The sequence below is a fragment of the Mus caroli genome, chromosome 15, assembly GCF_900094665.2.
Source record: "Mus caroli chromosome 15, CAROLI_EIJ_v1.1, whole genome shotgun sequence".
Classification (NCBI taxonomy): Eukaryota; Metazoa; Chordata; class Mammalia; order Rodentia; family Muridae; genus Mus; species Mus caroli.
In genome coordinates this window covers 74,931,597-74,951,112 of record NC_034584.1, presented here as the reverse complement: position 1 = coordinate 74,951,112, position 19,516 = coordinate 74,931,597, and the positions used below count along the sequence as shown (strand labels likewise).

Sequence of the window (19,516 nt, the reverse complement as noted above, 5' to 3'; positions counted from 1 at the left end):
TGAGAGTCTGACCTACTCTGTCTACTTCATGCAAAAACCCTGCTACCCACAAGGATATTAATTTCTTCTCTGGGCTGGGTGTAGTGATGCACACCTTTAATCCCAGCACTAGGAAGGTGGGGCAGGTGGATCTCTGTGAGTTCAAAGCCAGCCTGGTCTCTACAGTGAGGACTGGGAGAGCCAGGTCTATATAGAGAGACCCTGTCTCAAACCAACCAACCAACCAACTAAAAAAACCAAAAATTTCTTATTTACATCTGCAACAGTAAACAGCAAGATTCTAACAAGAAAAACAATAGCATTTAGAATGTTTTTCATAACAAATGTAGAAAAGGCCGACACCTCAGTATTTGCAAGTATGTATGTGACTGAGCTGAGGCTCCTGAGCATGCTTACGTCACTGTTAAATTGAGCAGCACCAGAACACGCCTTTGTGTAATCATGTGCGCCTGTCTAGATGCTGGATGCAGTACTTACATGTGCAGTGCAGTCTGGGCCTTGGCTGCCTCTTGTTTGGTGCTGTATCGGATCAGGGCAGTGCCCTGGGTTAGATTCAGATGGAATGTCAGCAGTGGGCCATGCTGCATGCAGATCGTTCTCAAGGTTGACCCATCAATCTAAGAGGTAACAACACATGTGAGCTAAGAAGTAGATGAGGCATGGGAAAGGTAAATTCTAAGACACTGAGAGAATGAGACTGAGACCCACTATTTCTATTTTATAAATAAGATGTTTCTGTATAAAATTAGCTTAAAGTAAAAACTTAAAATCTAATATATGGTCTGTTTTTTTTTTTTAAAGAAAGATGAGGGGCTGGTGAGATGGCTCAGGGGTTAAGAGCAACGACTGCTCTTCCAAAGGTCCTGAGTTCAAATCCCAGCAACCACATGGTGGCTCACAACCATCCGTAACGAAATCGGATGCCTCTTCTGGAGTGTCTAAGACAGCTACAGTTCACTTACATATAATAAATAAATATTTAAAAAAAAAAGAAAGAAAGATGAACAAGCATGTGCATATTTGTAGAGCTCAAAAAGGCAGAAAATGAGAAATAAAGTTACCATGCAAAGCTCTCAACTTCATTACTAAGATTTTGTTTTTTCTGCCTCCCCAATAAATACTCTCACAGAGACAGACCAGACAAGAAGAGCGCCCTGAACACCAGGCAGTTAAAACGCCTCGCTCCAACACTGTCCTACCCCAGACAACATATAAAGGGAGAGCTACTTTTACCTCCTTTTCACTTAACCCAGTTCACCAAGGGCTATGGGGGATTATGGGTAATTTCTCCAATCTAGGAGTAATATGAACAAACCTATTTACTCCGGATGAATTTTCCAACAAAATCATTTAAGCCTTCATCCGAATACTTCATTTCACCTTGTTGGAAAAGCTATGCTATGATTGGGAAAGACTTAAAAAGCTGTGGAATGTTTCATAGCCCTTGGTGGAGCAGGTAAGAGGCACAAGGCCCTGGGTTCCACTCTCAGCACCAGTGGGAAGCCAGGGTGAAAGCCAGCAGCTCCTGTTAGCTCCTCCCCCAAAATCAAAGAAAATGCTGCTGGCACGCTAGTAAGGGACATCACCTACATGAATAAATCATTATATGGCACAAATGACTTTTCAGGAGACATTTTTGGTGATGGAAAATCCACTGCCCCATGTATCACTTTGCTCCACCAACAACTTAAACTGGGAGTAACACTGGTCTACTTACAAGACAGCTCTAACATTTTTCCTAAATATTCATTTATTTTATGTATGAGTGCTCTATCTGCATGTACATCTGCATGCCAAATGAGGGCACCAGATCACACTATATATTATATATGGTTGTGAGCCACCATGTGGTTGCTGGGGATTGAACTCAGGACCTCTGGAAAAGCAGACAATGCTCTTAACTGCTAACCCATCTCTCTAGCCCCAGCAGCTCTAATATTTAAAGAAATCAATTATTTTCTGATACAAACCCAGCCAGGATCACGTTAATTTTATTATACATGTAATATATGCATACTTTTTTTTTTTTTAGTGGATGGAGTAAATAGTTAGCTAGCATGCCCAGGCTCTTTTCTTTTCTTTCTCTTTTTTTTTTTTTTTTTGGTTTTTGGAGACAGGGTTTCTCTGTGTAGCTCTGGCTGTCCTAGAGCTCACTTTGTAGACCAGGCTGGCCTCGAACTCAGAAATCCGCCTGCCTCTGCTTCCCGAGTGCTGGGATTAAAGGCGTGCGCCACCATGCCCGGCTCCAGGCTCATTTCAAAACTGGGTACCTCTTATTGGCTCTCATCCTATCCACATTATAACCACTACATAGTGTGATAACTCTTAAAAACTCAGGCATAGCCGGGCGCTGTGGCACACTCCTTTAATCCCAGCACTCAAGAGGCAGAGGCAGGCAGATTTCTGAGTTCAAGGCCAGCCTGGTCTACAAAGTGAGTTCCAGGACAGCCAGGGCTATACAGAGAAACCCTGTTTCGAAAAATCAAAAAACAAAAAAAACCACCACCCCCCCAAAAAAAAACCCTCAGGCACAGACAGGCAATGGTAGCATATGCCTTTAATCCTAGCACTCGGGAGGCAGAGGCATGGGGATTTCTGAGTTTGAGTCCAGCCTGGTCTACAGAGTGAGTTCCAGGACAACCAGGGCTATACAGAGAAACCCTGTCTCAAAAAAACAAAACAAAACAAACAAACAACCCCCCTAAGGCATATATAGTTTTGAGCATTATTATATTTGATTTTTCATATTGGAGCTGTGTTCAGATGTACACGGAATATTTGTTTACTGCATGTGAGCCCCAGGTTTGATCCCAGTATCAGTATCACTCCTGCTCCCACACAAGACTTTACAGTTTAGTCAACTATTAGCTAAGGAAATAAACTGGGACTTTTATGTATTTTGAGAGACTATTTAAGCCTAGAAATAGGAGGAACCTTGTGATTTACTCGCCACAAATAGGTTCACTGGGCAGATAAGTTTATAGCAAACTGTATTTGCTCACAGAGAGTCCTAGCAGATACTAGTATGTTACAGATCTGAGGACCTCACACTACCACTTTATCAACTGACCGATCTTCCAAGCCCCCGTTGGGAACGTCTTTTTCCAATGTATTGTCTTATTTGGTTCCAGATTCCAACAGGCATATCTATGAAACACACTGTCTTATCGGCAGGCCACATGATGCCACTCTTGATGCTTTATAGCATCTTCTCATCTCTAGCATCATGAGTGTGAATGTGAGGCCTAGTGGCCATGAAATAAGAGAGCTTTCTTTATAGGCCCTAAGAGAGCATCAGATCTCCTACACCAGATCTCCTATGGGTGCTGGGAACTAAACTTGGGTGCTCTGCCTAAGCAGCAAGTTTCCTTTTTTTTTTTTGGTTTTTCGAGACAGGGTTTCTCTGTGTAGCTCTGGCTGTCCTGGAACTCAGAACTCCGCCTGCCTCTGCCTCCCGAGTGCTGGGATTAAAGGCGTGCGCCACCACGACCGGCTAGCAGCAAGCTTCCTTAACTGCTGAATCATTTCTCTAGTCCCATAAATGAGCTTTCATGGCCGAGCAGTGGTGGCAAATGCCTTCAATCTCTGCATTTGAGAGGCAGGCAGATCTCTGTAAGTTTAAGGCCAACTTGGTCTACATGGTCTACAGAGTGAGTTCTATGACAGCCAGGGCTACACAGAGAAACCACTGGGGTGGGTGGGGCCAAAACAAATGAAAACAAACAAAAAACCAAAAAACTTCAATGAGAAAAGAGCTTTCATGTCTGTCAACATCCTCCATTCTGTCTCTCCCCTTTTATTTTAGACAAGAGTCCCATGTAACCTAAGAACCTGCTAACGGGCTGGCCTTGAACTCCGAGACATCTACCTGCCTTTGCCTTAAGTGCTGGAGACTAAAGGTATGTGCCAATATGTTCAGCTCTCTCTTTAAATAAAATCAAACTCTTATCTAGAAATCCACAAGAAAGCACGGTTACCTGTGGGGTGAGATTGTGGAGAACCAGCCAGTAACTAGGACGGACAGAGCCCCCATCACTCCAGGTAGAGGCTGTAGACAACAGGGGAAGGATGAGGGAGAGAGAAGACTAATGCACACCCAAACCCAGACTCTCAGAGGACCACACAGGCCATGCAGACCATAGGCCTCTTTTTTTTTTTTTTTTAACCTAATCCTGACCTTCATGGTCTTTTCTAGTTCCTGACCCCAGTGAACTAATTTGCATATTTGTAGGACAATGCCCCCCCCCTTCCTCTATAATTGCTCATTTTTACTTCTTGTGCCCTCGAGGGGTCCTGGTTCCTTCATCTGTATTAACTGCAACTTTGCAGTCAAAAGATGATTTTTTCCTCTACCAGATAACAACACACTCCTCCATGCTGAGGCCTAGCCATGTCCTTCCAGGGTGCTAAACAGACGCTCCTGCTCCTCCACAGCAGACCATCCTCACCCGAGGCAATCCGGGAGTCCTGTGTCCCCCACCCCCTGACCGATCGTGGTGCTGTGCTGCTCCAAGGAGATGCCGGTTTGGGGTTGGTCAGGCCAGGAGGTGGGCGGGGCAGCGGTGTAGTGTTCCTGGAGGAGATGTGATTTTTCCACATCTTATTGGAGAGATGAGTGGGGTTGTGTCCTATGGGATCTGGGGACCACGTGGATTTATAATCAGGGAACTTTGCTGTAAGAGAAACGTTAGAAAGAAGTTAGGGTTAGATGGGCATCTGCCCACCAACAGACACAAATTCTGTTTGTTTATAAACACAAGTATATTTATATTTTATAAAGTCACAGTGTTAAGGATGAGGTAACCCTGGGCTCCTTGTACTTTGTTTCAAAAAAAAAAAAAAGTAGCAGGAAGCATACATTTTAATAGCAGCAGTATGAAAATAAATTTCCTCTGAGCATGCTGAATGTAAAATTTTAAAAATGACTCTAAACTGATAAATCATGTTGTGAATTGAAAATTCAGTAATATAACTAATCTCCTACTTCCTTTTTGGGTAAACACGAGAAGAAGACAGGGCTACAATGTTAACACCAACGGAACTAGAGTACTCTATAAATGCTCACTGACTCCCCTCGCAAGCACTGAACCACTAGAAAACTATGTATTGCTTGTGCCTTGATACATTAGACACCAACATCGATTTTAAATATAACCAATAAGGCTGGGAGCCATGGCTTTGTTCTTGCAAAGGATCTGGGTTCAATTTCCATCACCTACAGAGTAGTTCACAACCATTCCAAACTCCAGGGGGTCCCGTACTTTCTTTTGTCATCTGTGAGCACCAGACAAGTATATAGTACACATACACGCAGACTCTGTCTGTCTGTCTGTCTGTCTGTCTACACAGCAATAAATAAATCTAAAAAAACCATCAAATGATCACTACTTCTTACTAAGCTTCAGTCACTGGACAGACTATAGGTAATTATCTTGTGGAGCCTCTGGTTCAGAGGGAGACAGAATAAGTAACCTTGGTAACAACACATATAGGGACAGGCTCAGGAAAGCAGGGAAAAGGAAATTCAGGCTCAATATATGCTCCGTGTGAGAGTACATCCCTTTAGAATTTTCATGGAGCGTGGCTAAGCAAGCTGCAGTAGAGTTGCAACCCCCCCTCCCCCCAAATAAAAAGAGAGGAGAGGAAAAGAAAAGATAAATTGCCTGGTGGAGGTGGGCCATACCTTTAATCCCAGCAGAAGCAGATGTATCTCTGAGTTAGAGGCCAGCCTAGTCTATAGAATGAGTTCTAGGACAGCCAGAGCTACACAAAGAAACTTTGTCTTCAAAAACAAAACAAAACCTAGGGTGAGAGTGGACCAAGAGGAGTGGAGATGAAAAATATGATTTTCATCTGTGGAGAGACAGGGCCTGGGGTCCAGGGAGTAAGGGAGAGAGAAAATGTGGTGAAAAACACTGTGATGGTTTGTATATGCTTGTCTCAGGAAGTCGCACCATTAGGAGAGGAGGTGTGGCCTTGTTGGAGTAGGCGTGTCACTGTGGGCGTGGCCTTAAGACCTTCATCCTAGCTGCCTGGAAGTCAGTCTTCCACTAGGAGCCTTCAGATGAAGATGTAAACTCGTGGCTCTGCATGCACCATGCCTGTCTGGATGCTGCCATGCAGCCACCTTGATGATAATGGACTGAACCTCTGAACTTGTAAGTCAGCCCCAATTAAATGTTGTCATTTTTAAGACTTGCCATGGTCATGGTGTCTGTTCACAGCAGTAAAACCCTAACTAAGACAGAAGTTGGTACCAGGGACTGGGGTATTGCTGTGATAGGCCTGAGAAGAATGTAGATGGATTCAGAAAGTGGTGGAATGCTTTAAATGGGGCTTAATGGGCTCTCTAGTAGGAATATGGACGACTTTGTTGCTGAGAGTGGTTTGAACTGTGCAGACCTGGCCCATGAGGTTTCAGAGGAGAATTTCAGTGTGTGGCCTGGAGACTGGTTTTATGGTGAAGAATATGGCTGCTTTTTGCACTAGTCTGAAGAGTCTACTTGAGGCTAAGGTAGTGAAATTTATATTAATTGCATTGACAAAGGACGTCTCAAAAAAGCTCAGCAGAAACTTTATTCTCTGGTTAAGACTCATGAAGAACATATTGAACAAGCGTAGTAAGCGCAGAAAGGAAACATCTAATATATATGGTTTGAGTATTAAAGGGCACCAAGAAGTGAAATGGAGCAGAATCCTGTGTTCAAGGAGATTAAATTGAATTAAGTGAGTGGGACTTTGGGGCAAGATCCTACCCAGCTAAATTTTGATCAAGGCATAGTGGTGCACACCTTTAATCCCAGGAGATAAAGCCAAGCAGATCTCTGAGTTCAGGCCAGCCTGAGACAGAGCAAGTTCTAGGTGAGGAAAATCTTAAATCCAGCCTTGGTGGACCACACCTTTAATCCCAGTGCTCAGGAGACAGGCATGCAGATCTCTGAGTTCAAGGTCAATCAGGCAGAGAGAGGGAGTCAGAAAACAGAAACAGAGGGGTTGGAGAGGGGTGGGAAGGGGAATGTTTTAGCCCCAGTAAGCAGCAGAAAACGGCAGCTTTGGCCATGTAGCTCTGGCTTTAGAGTGAAAAATACAAGGGTCTCCTGGGACAACTGCTGGTTAGCTGGAGCTAAGAAATTAGCAGTGATTAAGAAGAGACCAGCATTGCTGAGGTGAAATCTTCTGGGAAGTATTTTCTGAGAGCACAAACAGCTGTGTTCCAGAGATAGCCAAGGTTGTACCTCGTGCTGTGTGGCTGGACTTGGTAATATGTAAGAGTCACCCTGGTACTGGTTTTGAAGACTTGAAGGCATCATGAAGAACTGCTGAGGCTTGGCACTGTGAGCGGCCAGGGAAGGCCAATGGTAAAGATGTAGCCTTAGTTGCAGTTGGTGGCCCAGGACTTAAGGGGTAGTATAAAGGAGTTGAGGCTTGACACCATGAAGAGAGCCTATGAGAGGCTATGGGTGAAGTCTAGCTGCAGCAGACCCCAGTGTATAAGATATGCCAGTGCCATGGGATGATCACCAAGAGCAGCAGCAGCAGCAGCTGAGTGGGTCAACCTGAGCTTAGAGTGCTAGAGAGAGCAGAGATGGAGAAGTGATGCCAGGTGTGGTAGTAGTGCAAGGGAGAGAGGGTAGACCTGGGAGAAATAGGAATCAACTATGATCAGGGTGCATTGTATGAAATTTCCAAATAACTAACAAAAATATGTGAGTGTGTGTGGTGGGGGTGGAGGGGGTAAGGGTGGGGAGGTGTCTCTCCCTTGGCTTGTAGCTCTGGTGGGCTGGAGGGACTGGCTAGCTAGCAAGGCCCAGGGATCTTTTTGTCTCTGCCTCCCCAGCACTGGCGTTACACTTGTATGCCATCATTTTCTCTTTTGAGATAGGGTGGAGCTACATACCTATCTCTGTCTCCTGAGTGCTGGGATTAAAGGTATGCCCAGTTGTGCCTGATTTTTTTTTTTTTTTTTAAATGTGGGCATGGGGACTGAACTTAGGTCTCCATGTTTGCATAGCATTTTACCCACCAAACCATCTCTCCAGCTCCTATTAACTTTTCTATTCCTTCTTAGGTCTCAATAAGCAAATAAATGCAAAAACCAACCAACCAACCATAGGAACTCAACAAGTACTATTGGCAAATTAACCAAGGTCCTCTCTTTTACTCTGCCTTTTACCGTCATTATGTCTCTAGGTCAGATTTAGGTCGGTGAGCTACCACGGGCTGCCTCAATGTTAATATGGGTTGAAATGGCTCTCTGTATAGCCCTTGGTTTCTTGGCTGGCTAGTTAACAGAAACATTTGGTCATCAGGTCATGGGCTCTGCCCTCTGAAGAACTGCAGTTATGAGAGATTCTATTCCCACTGGCCTTGGTCCAATATAGTCCTGTGTTACCTATCCTATCTCTGTGAGTCCAGTAGATGCTGAATGCAAAGAAAGGTTGTGTGTCCATCTGTGCTGACTTAGGTGTTTCCCATCCTTAAGTGGTACCCCTTAGAAAGTAAATGCTAGTAAGAAAGAGGAGCCTCACAGTCAGCTGCTAAGCAAGAGGGGAAACGCCACCGAGTACCTGAAGTGCTATGAACGTTGGTAAAGGAGTTGTCAGAGGCACTGTAGGGCCAGGCACCAGGTGAAGGCAGCGAGGTGTTGAGGGAAGAATTAGACCCTTGTAACAAAAGAGGAAGAGGAAGAAAATATTAGAGACAAATGTCAGTATAACCAGGGAAACTTTGTAATTTTTTTCTTTCTTTCTTTCTTTTTTTTTTTGTTTTTTTGAGACAGGGTTTCTCTGTGTAGCCCTGGCTGTCCTGGAACTCACTTTGTAGACCAGGCTGGCCTCGAACTCAGAAATCCACCTGCCTCTGCCTCCCAAGTGCTAGGATTAAAGGTGTGTGTCACCACGCCCGGCAAGTGTTTTTATTTAAACTCAAATGGAAGGAAAAACAAAATGTAACCAAACAATACACATATAAAAAAATATGCTTCTATTTTCTGCTTAAATTATCAGGTATTACAAATAGAAACAAGGCCACAGGCGAATAACTATGACAACGCTGGGTAGTATTACATGCAGCCTGCAGCCCGCACTTACCTGTGGTGTTATCCCGCAGCAGTTGGTGGTCAGTATCTACAATGGGAGATGTGGTTGTACCCCCTAGCACACTTCCTGGGGTGACATAGGGGTCAGATTCAGGGTCAATATTTTGGATACCTTTCCATGGCACTCCTGGTTGGAATTCTGTGATAAGAAGAAATGATAGGGATAGGAGAGTGTTAAAAACAACTTAAACATTTACTATTTTATTATTATGTTAAAATAACTGTTTAGTAGAAAAAAACATGGTCCCATGAAAAGTTTAAACAATGAAATCTACTATGCATCAGATTTTCATCATGAAATAAAATTTACCATGAACAAACACTCTTGTCAGTAGCATGTCTATTAGCATACTGTCTGTTCATTCACTTCTCTGTGTGCACTGGATCATACATTGCTCCATACATGATATTAGAGGAAGCCAGGTTGTAAGGAAAAGTACGTGTGGCCTAAGGAAGCAAGGCCATAATAAAATGAAATATAATAAGTGACCATTATTTCTCAGTCTGTCTGGGGATAGCTGGGAATAATTTAAGTGTTCATGAGAAAACATAGACTATATAATGAAGGCTTATCCTGTGTTTATTGATCGGTTAAAGCTATATTTAAAGCTACATGTAATATTAACCTCTAATTGTGTTGAGAAGACTGTACTATATGTATAATTGTATTATATGAACAAGAGGCATTATTTCATTTCACACTAATAAAATGTAGTTATATACATTAATGTCAGAATTATATGTGAAGAGAAGGAAAATTACTGACTTTTATTAAATTTTCTATATTGAAAACAGAATATAGAGACAGGGAGGGGACAGAGGAAGGAGAGAGCAAGGAAGGGAGAAGAAGAGAGAGGTGAGTCTTACCAAACTCATCACCGTGTACCTGGGGAGACAGATAAACGTCGGATCTGACTGATGAGCATGTCAATCAATTCAATGCCACTTTAAAAGAGCTAATCTTCCAAGGTACTCTACATACAGGATAAATGCCAAATCCTAGCTACAAGGCCACCTCCTTTCTCCTTAACTCCACGTTTCTTGAAGAACTTTACTTTTGCCGTAGCACACGTCTCAAGGTTCATGCCTTACCTTTATCAGACAGTAGCTACTAAATGCAGAAAGAAAGCATGGGCCTTCCTCAGTACAGTGAGCTGCACAAGAGGTGTGTTCAGAGCCGGAATGTCATTGAACTATTCTAGGAAAGGCAGTTTATGAACAATACCTGGAGGCCAACTGGCATTGCTGGATTTACTTCCGATTTTATTAGTCGGTGGAGATTTGGCAGGTAACCAGCTATCACCAGCAGGACCCGTATGGCCACCCAGTGTGTCACCTGGGATTATATCAAACTGGTTGTATGGTGAACCTCCTCGGGTCTTACCAGGGGCCACTATAGCGCCTGAGAAAAGAAAGACATAATTGACTAAGAGAGAGCGCCAGGGGTAGAGAGTTGGCTCAAAAGTTCAGACCACTGGCTGTTCTTCAGAGGGCCCAGGTTTGATTCCAACACCCTACATGGCAGCTCCCAGCTGTCTGTAACACCAGTTCCAGGGGGTCTGATGCCCTCTTATGACCTGTGTTGGGAATAGGCATGCACATGTGCACAGACATACACAAAAACTAAAAACCACTCACATACATAGGAATAAAGAACTTTGGGAAAAAAAAAAAAAAAAGGGCTGGTGAGATGGCTCAGTGGGTAAGAGCACCCGACTGCTCTTCCGAAGGTCCAGAGTTCAAATCCCAGCAACCACATGGTGGCTCACAACCATCCGTAATGAGATCTGGTGCCCTCTTCTGGAGTGTCTGAAGACAGCTACAGTGTACTTACATATAATAAATAAATAAATCTTTAAAAAAAAAAAAAAAGAACTTTGGGCAACCATTAATAGAAGCCTGGCCGTGATGACTCCTCACCTCTCTGAGCTTCTCCATTTCTCACCTAAGCCCACACGAGTGTTCTCATTCTAGAAAAGCCCTTTCAATCTGAAATTCTATAGTCCTATAAAATCAGTGAAACATATACAGAAGTACAAAGCACAGTATCTAAGAGGTTTCTAAGCTAATTATTCAAAAGTAGGAAATGAGAAAAACTGAACAAATTTAGAGTCTTGGGCAGTTTTTAGTGATCTTTCTATTGATGCTTCTTACCCCAGCTCTTAAAGGCTGGTTGAGCTTGGGTTATCTGGAATTGGCAGTGTGCAGAGTCCACTGGAGAGAAAGCCATCTGCAATTGCTTTAAATTCCAAGGCAATGAAGTGGAATTCCTGCACAAGGTCTTTGCCAGCACGCCAGCAATGAACTCTGCATTTCTGAGCCCAGGGCCTCACATACAGAGAAGAGAAAATCCTCTGTCACTGTGTTCCCCAGGGTATTCCTGTGGCTTTGTTAGTACCTCCTTGAAGCATTTTCATGGAGGAAAAGTTGAAAGCCATAATTTTTTACTTTAATTTGAGCATAGTCTTAGAGTGGTGAATCGTGAGCACTAGAATGATTTTCAGGATAATAAAACGCTTATATAAATACTGAGTAAGCAATCTGGTTTAGACTAAAGGAATATTATCAGTGTCTCCATCCTTTGCTAAGAGGACATTTGCTTTTCTGTGGACAGTGTGGCTCACACCCTGAGGTACAGCACAGTGAGGGAGTGCAGAATGAAATGCTCAATTGTCTTGGGGATTGCCAAGGAAATGGGGAAAACATGATCTACATTCTCTGATAAGGAAAGAGGATACTGTACTGAGGTATCTTTTAGCATGCCATTTTATTTATATTTATTATCCAGACCTGGCAAATCATTAGGCTGAGGAAGTTATTAAAGTGCCCAGAGCTATGGATGACCCAAGACTAGGGGGTTACTCAGTCCATAAAACAAACAGTCTTTATAATTTCAGTAAATTATTCTTGATTTTGATCATGCTTAATGGAACAGGCAGAGAGCTCTGGGTGGCTTCTTTCCCAGTCTCTGCATGGGGTTATTAAAGAAGTTTTATAATGGGCTTATTAAAGAGGGTTTATAACGGAAACCTGAATGAGCTGGCTGGGTTAAGCCTGCTGAGGCTCTGCAGCAGGAACACCAGACACTTATCTATATTGATTCTCATGGAGACAACTCTGAATCCAAATGAAATATTGACAAATGAAACAAGCACTGCACTGAAGGCTGGAAGAAGGGCTAGACTTCTTATCTGTTTTCTAGGGAAATGAAGAAACTCTGAAAAGAAATAATGGACAGGCAAGGCTAATCCACACTCACAGTATGACTCAGATGCTGTCTGGAGGGACACTAACTCACAGAGAACAAGGGGCTCTGAACAAAGTTCAAACCTTAAGAATTCTCATCTATGCCAGGCATGGTGGCGCACACCTTTAATCCTAGCACTTGGGAGGCAGAGGCAGGCAGTTATTAGCTATTAGTTTTGCACCCATAAGATTAAAGCCCTATTTAAGTGTCTTAAGAGAACATGGGAGGTAGAGGCAGGGTGATTTCTGAGTTCGAGGCCAGCCTGGTCTACAGAGTAAGTTCCAGGACAGCCAGGGCTATACAGAGAAACCCTGTCTTGAAAACAAAAAACAAAAAAACCAACCAACCAAACAAACAAAAAGAATTCTCATCTACTAGCAATCTTCTGAAGCTTAGGGAATCTTTCTTCTTTTTCTGAGACAGGGTTTCACTCTATCTTCCCAATACAACCTTGAACTAAGTATAGCAACTTGCATGCACAACAATACCCAGGTTAGGGCAGGAGTTTTTAAAAATCTGATACTGAGCCGGGCGTGGTGGCGCACGCCTTTAATCCCAGCACTCGGGAGGCAGAGGCAGGCGGATTTCTGAGTTCGAGGCCAGCCTGGTCTACAAAGTGAGTNCCAGGACAGCCAGGGTTACACAGAGAAACCCTGTCTCGAAAAAAAAAAAAAAAAAAAAAAAAATCTGATACTGATCTCTGAGCTCCCAAAAAGCACAGAGCCAGGAATTTGAGATTAGCACGGACCACAAATTCTCAGCTAACGAAACCAACCAACACCTTAGCAAGAGGATTCTGTTCTCTCTCTCTTTTGGTTTTTTGAGACAGGGTTTCTCTGTGTAGCCCTGGCTGTCCTGGAACTCACTTTGTAGACCAGCCTGGCCTCGAACTCAGAAATCACCCTGCCTCTGCCTCCCATGTTCTCTTAAGACACTTAAACAGGGCTTTAATCTTATGGGTGCACAGTAACTATTCTCAATCCCATGGGAAGTGGGACGTTATGCCAGCCTTAATTAGAACCCTTTAAATGCCTTGAAAGATGAATTAAGCCAAGCCCTCCTCTGATAGGTGATCATAAAACTTAGGAAAAATAACCAAGAGACTCATTACCAAAAGCTAAAGATTTGTGCTTAAAGAATAAATAAATAAAAATTCACAAAAGGGAAGGCTATAGAGATGGCTCAGTACTTAAGGGCACTGACCGCTCTTCTATAGAACATAGGTTTGCTTCCCAGCACCCACATGGTGCTTAACTGCAGTTCCCAGCAGTCCAACACACTCTCTTGGCCTCTGAGGGTATTGCATGCATGTGCTGCACAGACATACACAAAATATGCATACATATAAGAGTTAAAAAATCATAAAAGAAGGCATGGTAGTATACACTGTTAATCTCAGGACATAGGAGATGAAGGCAACAAAACTTTTTGAGTTCAAGGCAGTATGGGCTACAAGACAGTGCAGTTATTCTTTTACTTAACTAAATAACATTTCTGGGAGGGACAGGGTCTCTTTATGTTGGTCTGGAATTTGCTTGACTTGAACTCAGAGAGATCCACCTGCCTCTGCCTCCTGAGTGGTGGGATTACATACTAAGCCTGCCTGAGATATTGCCTTAAAAGTGTGGTGGGACATGCCTTAATGTCTGCACTATGGAGGCCGAGGTAGCAGGTTTCTGGGAGTTCCAGGCCAGCCTAGAATACAGAGAAAGACCCAGTCTCAAAAAGGAAACACAAACACACATACAAAAGCCAACAAAACATGCAGGGTACTTGGTCAAGGCCTGAGTAGGGATCAGAAGTTTCTGCTACTAACATGAGGCTGCTCTCTCACCGTTTTTGTGCATGGTGGCTTCTTGTGTGGCCACAGATGGCAGCCCTTCCATCATCGAGGTCCACTGTTTGAAGCGAGACTCGGTCCCAGCCTCCTTGCCACCAACCATACCATAGTCCATGCCACCAGAGCTGAAGCCTGCAAAGAGATCACAACATGTCTATACGTTTCTTCCATCAGAAACTAAATACTCGAGGAGGAGCCCAAGGATGCCTTTTGACATAGTCTCTATACAGAAACAGCCGCTTGATTCAAAACTCTAATTCTGGGTCCTTCTGGATTAAAAACTGTTGTCTCTTTTTTATGGCATGAAAATGGGTCATCTAATTAGGTATATCTCAGTGCTTACCTGCACCCACATTTTTCTAAGCAATCATTTGTGCCAGACAATTAGGGGGATTCAACCATTCTCTGACCACATCTGACACCAACATGGGAGAATGAGTTGTTATGGATTCCAGTGGGAGAGAGGAAAGGCTACACAAAGGAACCTCACCATCTATGGTTTAGGAGCCAGTACAAGGTCTGACTCGTGACATTCAGCTGTGCCTAGAGAAGGGCAAGAAGCCCACTGATACTCCAATGTAGTATGGGGGGGGGGTAGGGGAGGAGGAAAGGGAGGGAGAGGGAGCAGTTTTTTCCGCACAGAGAGGAACACCCTCAAAGGTACAGGAAGCTTTTTTTTTTTTTTTTTTTTTAAAAGAGAGAGATTCTGAATTCACAGTGCTGTGAGCCCCAAGCATCAGGTTCTCCCACTACTACGGAGCACCAGAGAACTAAAAGCCACATACAACCTGAGAGTCTTGCCAGCACAGTATCACAGGGCTAGTCACCTGTTCTCCCCTGGGTATAACACAGTTTTCAAATGAACTCTCAAAACAGGTAAGTTGCAGATTAAAGCCAACCAACAAAATGGGTCTACATAGCCACAGGAGTCTGGGGATAAGGGACTGTGGGTGAGTGGGGACAAACACTAGTCCCCATTCCACCTCAGTCAACAGGCTTTGGGGTTCCAGTCAGGCCTCAGCCCAGCTGTTGCCACTTGCTTTCCAGTGTAAAAGGATGCCTTAGACTGGTTCTCCCTCAAGCTCTACTGATCCAAGTCCTACGAGGCCCACGTCATGGTCTGCTTCCCCTGAGGGTTTATCCTACTGTCTGGCTTAGTTTTACTCATGCACAGACAGGGGTGGGGTGGCGTGGGGATCTGAAACTTTCCCTTCATCTAAAATGATACTTATTTCTATGAAGATACACATTTATAACTGAAATTACTAGCCTAGCTGGTTGGTTGGAGGGTAAGGGTGGTAAGTAGAATTGAGCTTTAAATTTTTTTTTAATTTTTAACTGCATTTATCTGTGTGTGGGTCTAAGTGCCTGCACAGGCCATAGAAAGTGTGTGAGACCTGAAGCTGAAGTGCTGCTGGCTCTGGGTGCTGGGACTCAGCCTCAGGTGCTCTCTAAGAGCAATCTGCACTCTGGGCCAGCTCTCCAGCCTGGAGATTAGATAATCATCCCACCAAACTCATCTTCAACAATGGAAAGAAAATGAGCCTGGAGACCAGAGGCACTGGGAGGCAGAGGGTTGTCTGAGAGTCCTTGTGGCCTAAACACATGACACTTCTGCCTCTGAAAGGAAAGTAGTGAAGGTGAGCAGCTGCAGGCTTCTGGAAGGATGGCTTTTGGCAAGGATAACAAAAGACATGAGGATTGGTAAGGAGAGCAGAAGGCTGTCCTCATATAATCCTTTTCTTTGAAGTTGTTCTAAACTGTCTTTTAACTCAGCAAATTAATGATATTTAATTTAAGCTGTTGAGTTTTTCTGTGACTCATCAAGTGTAGAAAAGGGAAGAACTGAGCAGATCGCACCAAGCTTAAATGGGACGTCTGTGCCAGCACAATGCCATCACAGAGTAAGCACATGAGATTCAACAAGCCCTGGGAAGGTCCATCCTCTAACCCAGGGCTGTAAAGAAAAGCCTAGTGAGGACAGGCACGTGGGGGACTGCATGGAGTCCACAGCCCTGTGCTTGCTCGGCGTGCCAAGGCACCAAACTCACCAGCAAGGACTCCTCTTGCTGTCATGTAGTAAGTGGTATGGCACTGGGATGTGGACCATGCCCTAATGGCTGCACTCAGGTGACCTCTACCTACTTGTGAACTCATCAAGACCAAACTTCCTTAGTCCATGGTAGCTTTCTTCTGATTCTCCAACTGACACACAGAGCCTTAAACCTGGTCAAAGAGGCAACTGAGTTCAGCTTAATGAATATTTATAAAGAGTCTAATTCAAGCCTGTCCCTGTATTAGAGGCCGAGGTACAGTGGAGATAAGACCTGGTCCAGTTCTTGCCTGGGACTCCTTTCGCCTCTTACTTCTTGTCACCCTTGCAAATACAACCCTTTACCTCCCTCATCTGCCAGAATCATCCCTTCCTGCCTCTGCCCACAGCACTGCACCATTACCAACCTCCCTTATCATCTGCCAGAATCATCCCTTCCTGCCTCTGCCCACAGCACTGCACCATTACCATTTGGTCAGGCTCATTTATCCTGGAGGAAACTCTCTCAAATTAACTTGTCCTTAAGCTAACTGTCTTCACTCCCGTTCTTAGATTCTCCATTCAGTTCACTATAGATTAGAAAGTGAGAGTATCTGACTGCAAGTGTAAGATCTTGGGCGACGCCACCAATACTGAAGATAAATACATACAAGAATCTACTGTTTCACCATAACTGTAAGAGAAACTGTCACCCACAAAGTGAGCCCAACACAACTGGTATTTGATTATGGACACAAATTTCTCTGCTTTCATTAAAAATTTAAAAATTATACACTTAGACAGAGAAAATGTGTGTGAGTGTATGATATAGAAAGGGAAGGAGGGACAGGAAGTAAGAAAGAGAGGGAGAGGGTAAGAGAGAACCAACTGAGTCTGTTCTGTACTACCACCTGGAGGTCCCAGGGAACAATGCAGATTGCCAGGTGGGCTGGCAGCACTTCTAGTCACTTCACCATCTTGGTGGCCATACTTTCATCTTCATAATTTCCATAATGTACAGCTCTACCCTTCGATTGGCTTAGTATATAAATATTACAAATAGTTTAATATTAACAATACATTAAATAAACATTTAAATAAAATTAGATAAATCTGAAACTTAAGGAGGGAATTTTACTTAGAAACCATATTTTGGGGTGGTGCTGTTTTTTTTTTGGGGGGGGGGTTGAGATGTTTAAGCCTGTGAGTTAAGGGCCAAATAGGAAATTCATGGCTCTGAGTTTATTGTTAGGGACTTTTCAGTTATTTTAATTAGAAATGGCTGAGTAGGTAACAGAGAACAGTCTAGATTACTTCACAAAGATAGTCGGCTTTCAAAAAAGTCAGAAGTCCACAGAATGTTTAATGATTATTTATTATTTATTATTTATTCACTTGTTGCTGAGACCAGTCTGCTCCTCACAGCTTTCCCTGTCTTGGATTCAAAGAAGAAACTGAGCATCTTTGAGTTACTCCAGTTGTGGAGAAACAGCCACTAGGCAAGAACTGCCTCATTCATCTACAGACATCATACTGTCCAAAGAAAGGACACAGTTACAAGTTAGGACAGCTTGATTCTGCCAAGACAGAGTAGGCTAGTCCTTAATATTCCTGTTTCTCTAAGTCTGTCAGATGACCCTGGCCAGCAGGCTGAAGGCTGATGCTCCAACATGCTGAAGTAAGGGACTGTCCACGTGATCAGTCGTCTTTATGGATTGGCTAAGTTTTGGAAGCTGTGTTAGGCTTCCTATATATTTTCAGTTAATATCAGTTGTTCTTGGATTTCTGATGGGGTTGAAAAACTACACAGTTTCCTAGCCAACCTAGGCTTTCTATTTTGAGAGGAACAGTTTTGAGAGGATGGTTTTCAGATGGCATTCAATCTAAAGCCAAGACATAACCAGATGTAGAATTATAAGTCTTTTAAGTAAGGATAGATGACAGAGGTTCTGTTTAATTAACAAACATGATGGACTGGGTGTTAGGTCTCTCGTACTTTGTAAATTACAAAATAGTAATAGTTATGTTCAATTATATCTGAGATAAAATAGTCTTTTAATTGGACAGAAAGGGGGAAATGTTGTGGATAGCCCTGGGGCTAATTATATTTGATGTTAATTTTGTTCTCCAGTGAGTGGCTTTGAACAGGGAATGAGTCAGCACTAAGGTGATTTCCTGTAAACCTGCTTCCCACCTTAATTTGTAAAATAAAGGAGAGCTGATGACTAGGCAGATAAAGGAAAGGTGGAGAAGAAGGTGAGAGAGAGAAGGAGAAAATGGAAGAGGGAGAAAAGCTGAGCAGAAGCACTGGGCCTGGAGAATCCACAAGTTCTAAGGGGTCTCATAGATGTGCAAGAGGGCAGTGTAGTGGTAGATCTGCCCAATCTAGGCATACAGTATGTATTCATACTGAGTCGGGCTTTCATTGCCGGGGAATATTTGGTTGGAGATTTACCGCAACATAGGCCCTTCCCTCTGGACTGAGAATGCAACACAAACTGTAGATGGGTCATTATCACCCGAAAATCCAACTAGGAATATTTTAAATTTTGCTTAAAGCATAGAATTAGAAACTATTTATTTCAGAAAAGGCAGTGAGGATTAAACAGCCATCATTCATGGATTCATCATGGTGTACAGGTGCCTGCACACCTTGCATGTGTGTGGTCCGAGGATGCAGGAGTTGATTATCTCTTTGTACCGTCTGAGTCAGACAGTGGTTACACTTAGGGCAGTAGGGGTGGCAAGTGACTTTACCTGCTGAGCCATCTTGTCAGTCCTATTTTTTTTTTTTTTTGTTTGTTTGTTTGTTTTTGAAAAGGATCTCGGGCTGGTGAGATGGCTCAGTGGGTAAGAGCACCTGACTGCTCTTCCGAAGGTCTTAAGTTCAAATCCCAGCAACCACATGGTGGCTCACAACCATCCATAGTGAGATCTGACTCCTCTTCTGGAGTGTCTGAAGACAGCTACAGTGTCTTACATATAATAAATAAATAAATAAATCTTAAAAAAAAGAAATGGATCTCATGTAGCTCCTGACCCTCCTGCCTCTGCCTCCCAAGTGCTGGGGTTAAAGGCGTGCGCCACCACCGCCTGGCTCTGCATATAATTTAAAATACTCAGCATCAGAAAGCCTAAAGCATTTGTTTTTTTTTTTTTGCTTGTTTGTTCTTCATGTAGTCCTGGCTGTCCTGGAGCTTGCTATACAGACCAGGCTGGCATTAAAGGCATGCATCATCATGCTCAGTATTTTTTTGTGATCTTTACCGTTAATATTTAATATATATTTTTTTTTTTTTT

General features: G+C 43.3%; 1 protein-coding gene across 6 annotated transcripts in view; it reads right to left on the bottom strand.

Annotated features, from left to right (window-relative positions):
* Positions 1-19,516, bottom strand: part of Tnrc6b (trinucleotide repeat containing adaptor 6B) — a 218,455-nt gene that overhangs the window by 2,974 nt on the left and 195,965 nt on the right. For all 6 annotated transcript variants that reach the window (XM_029469458.1, XM_021182978.2, XM_029469460.1 and 3 more), the window contains 7 exons: positions 14,179-14,316; positions 10,323-10,499; positions 9,090-9,236; positions 8,568-8,663; positions 4,449-4,673; positions 3,978-4,048; positions 478-617 (listed from right to left, as the gene is read on the bottom strand). In XM_029469458.1, coding sequence (XP_029325318.1) covers positions 478-617; positions 3,978-4,048; positions 4,449-4,673; positions 8,568-8,663; positions 9,090-9,236; positions 10,323-10,499; positions 14,179-14,316 — 994 coding nt within the window. The remainder of the gene's footprint in view (positions 1-477; positions 618-3,977; positions 4,049-4,448; positions 4,674-8,567; positions 8,664-9,089; positions 9,237-10,322; positions 10,500-14,178; positions 14,317-19,516) is intronic.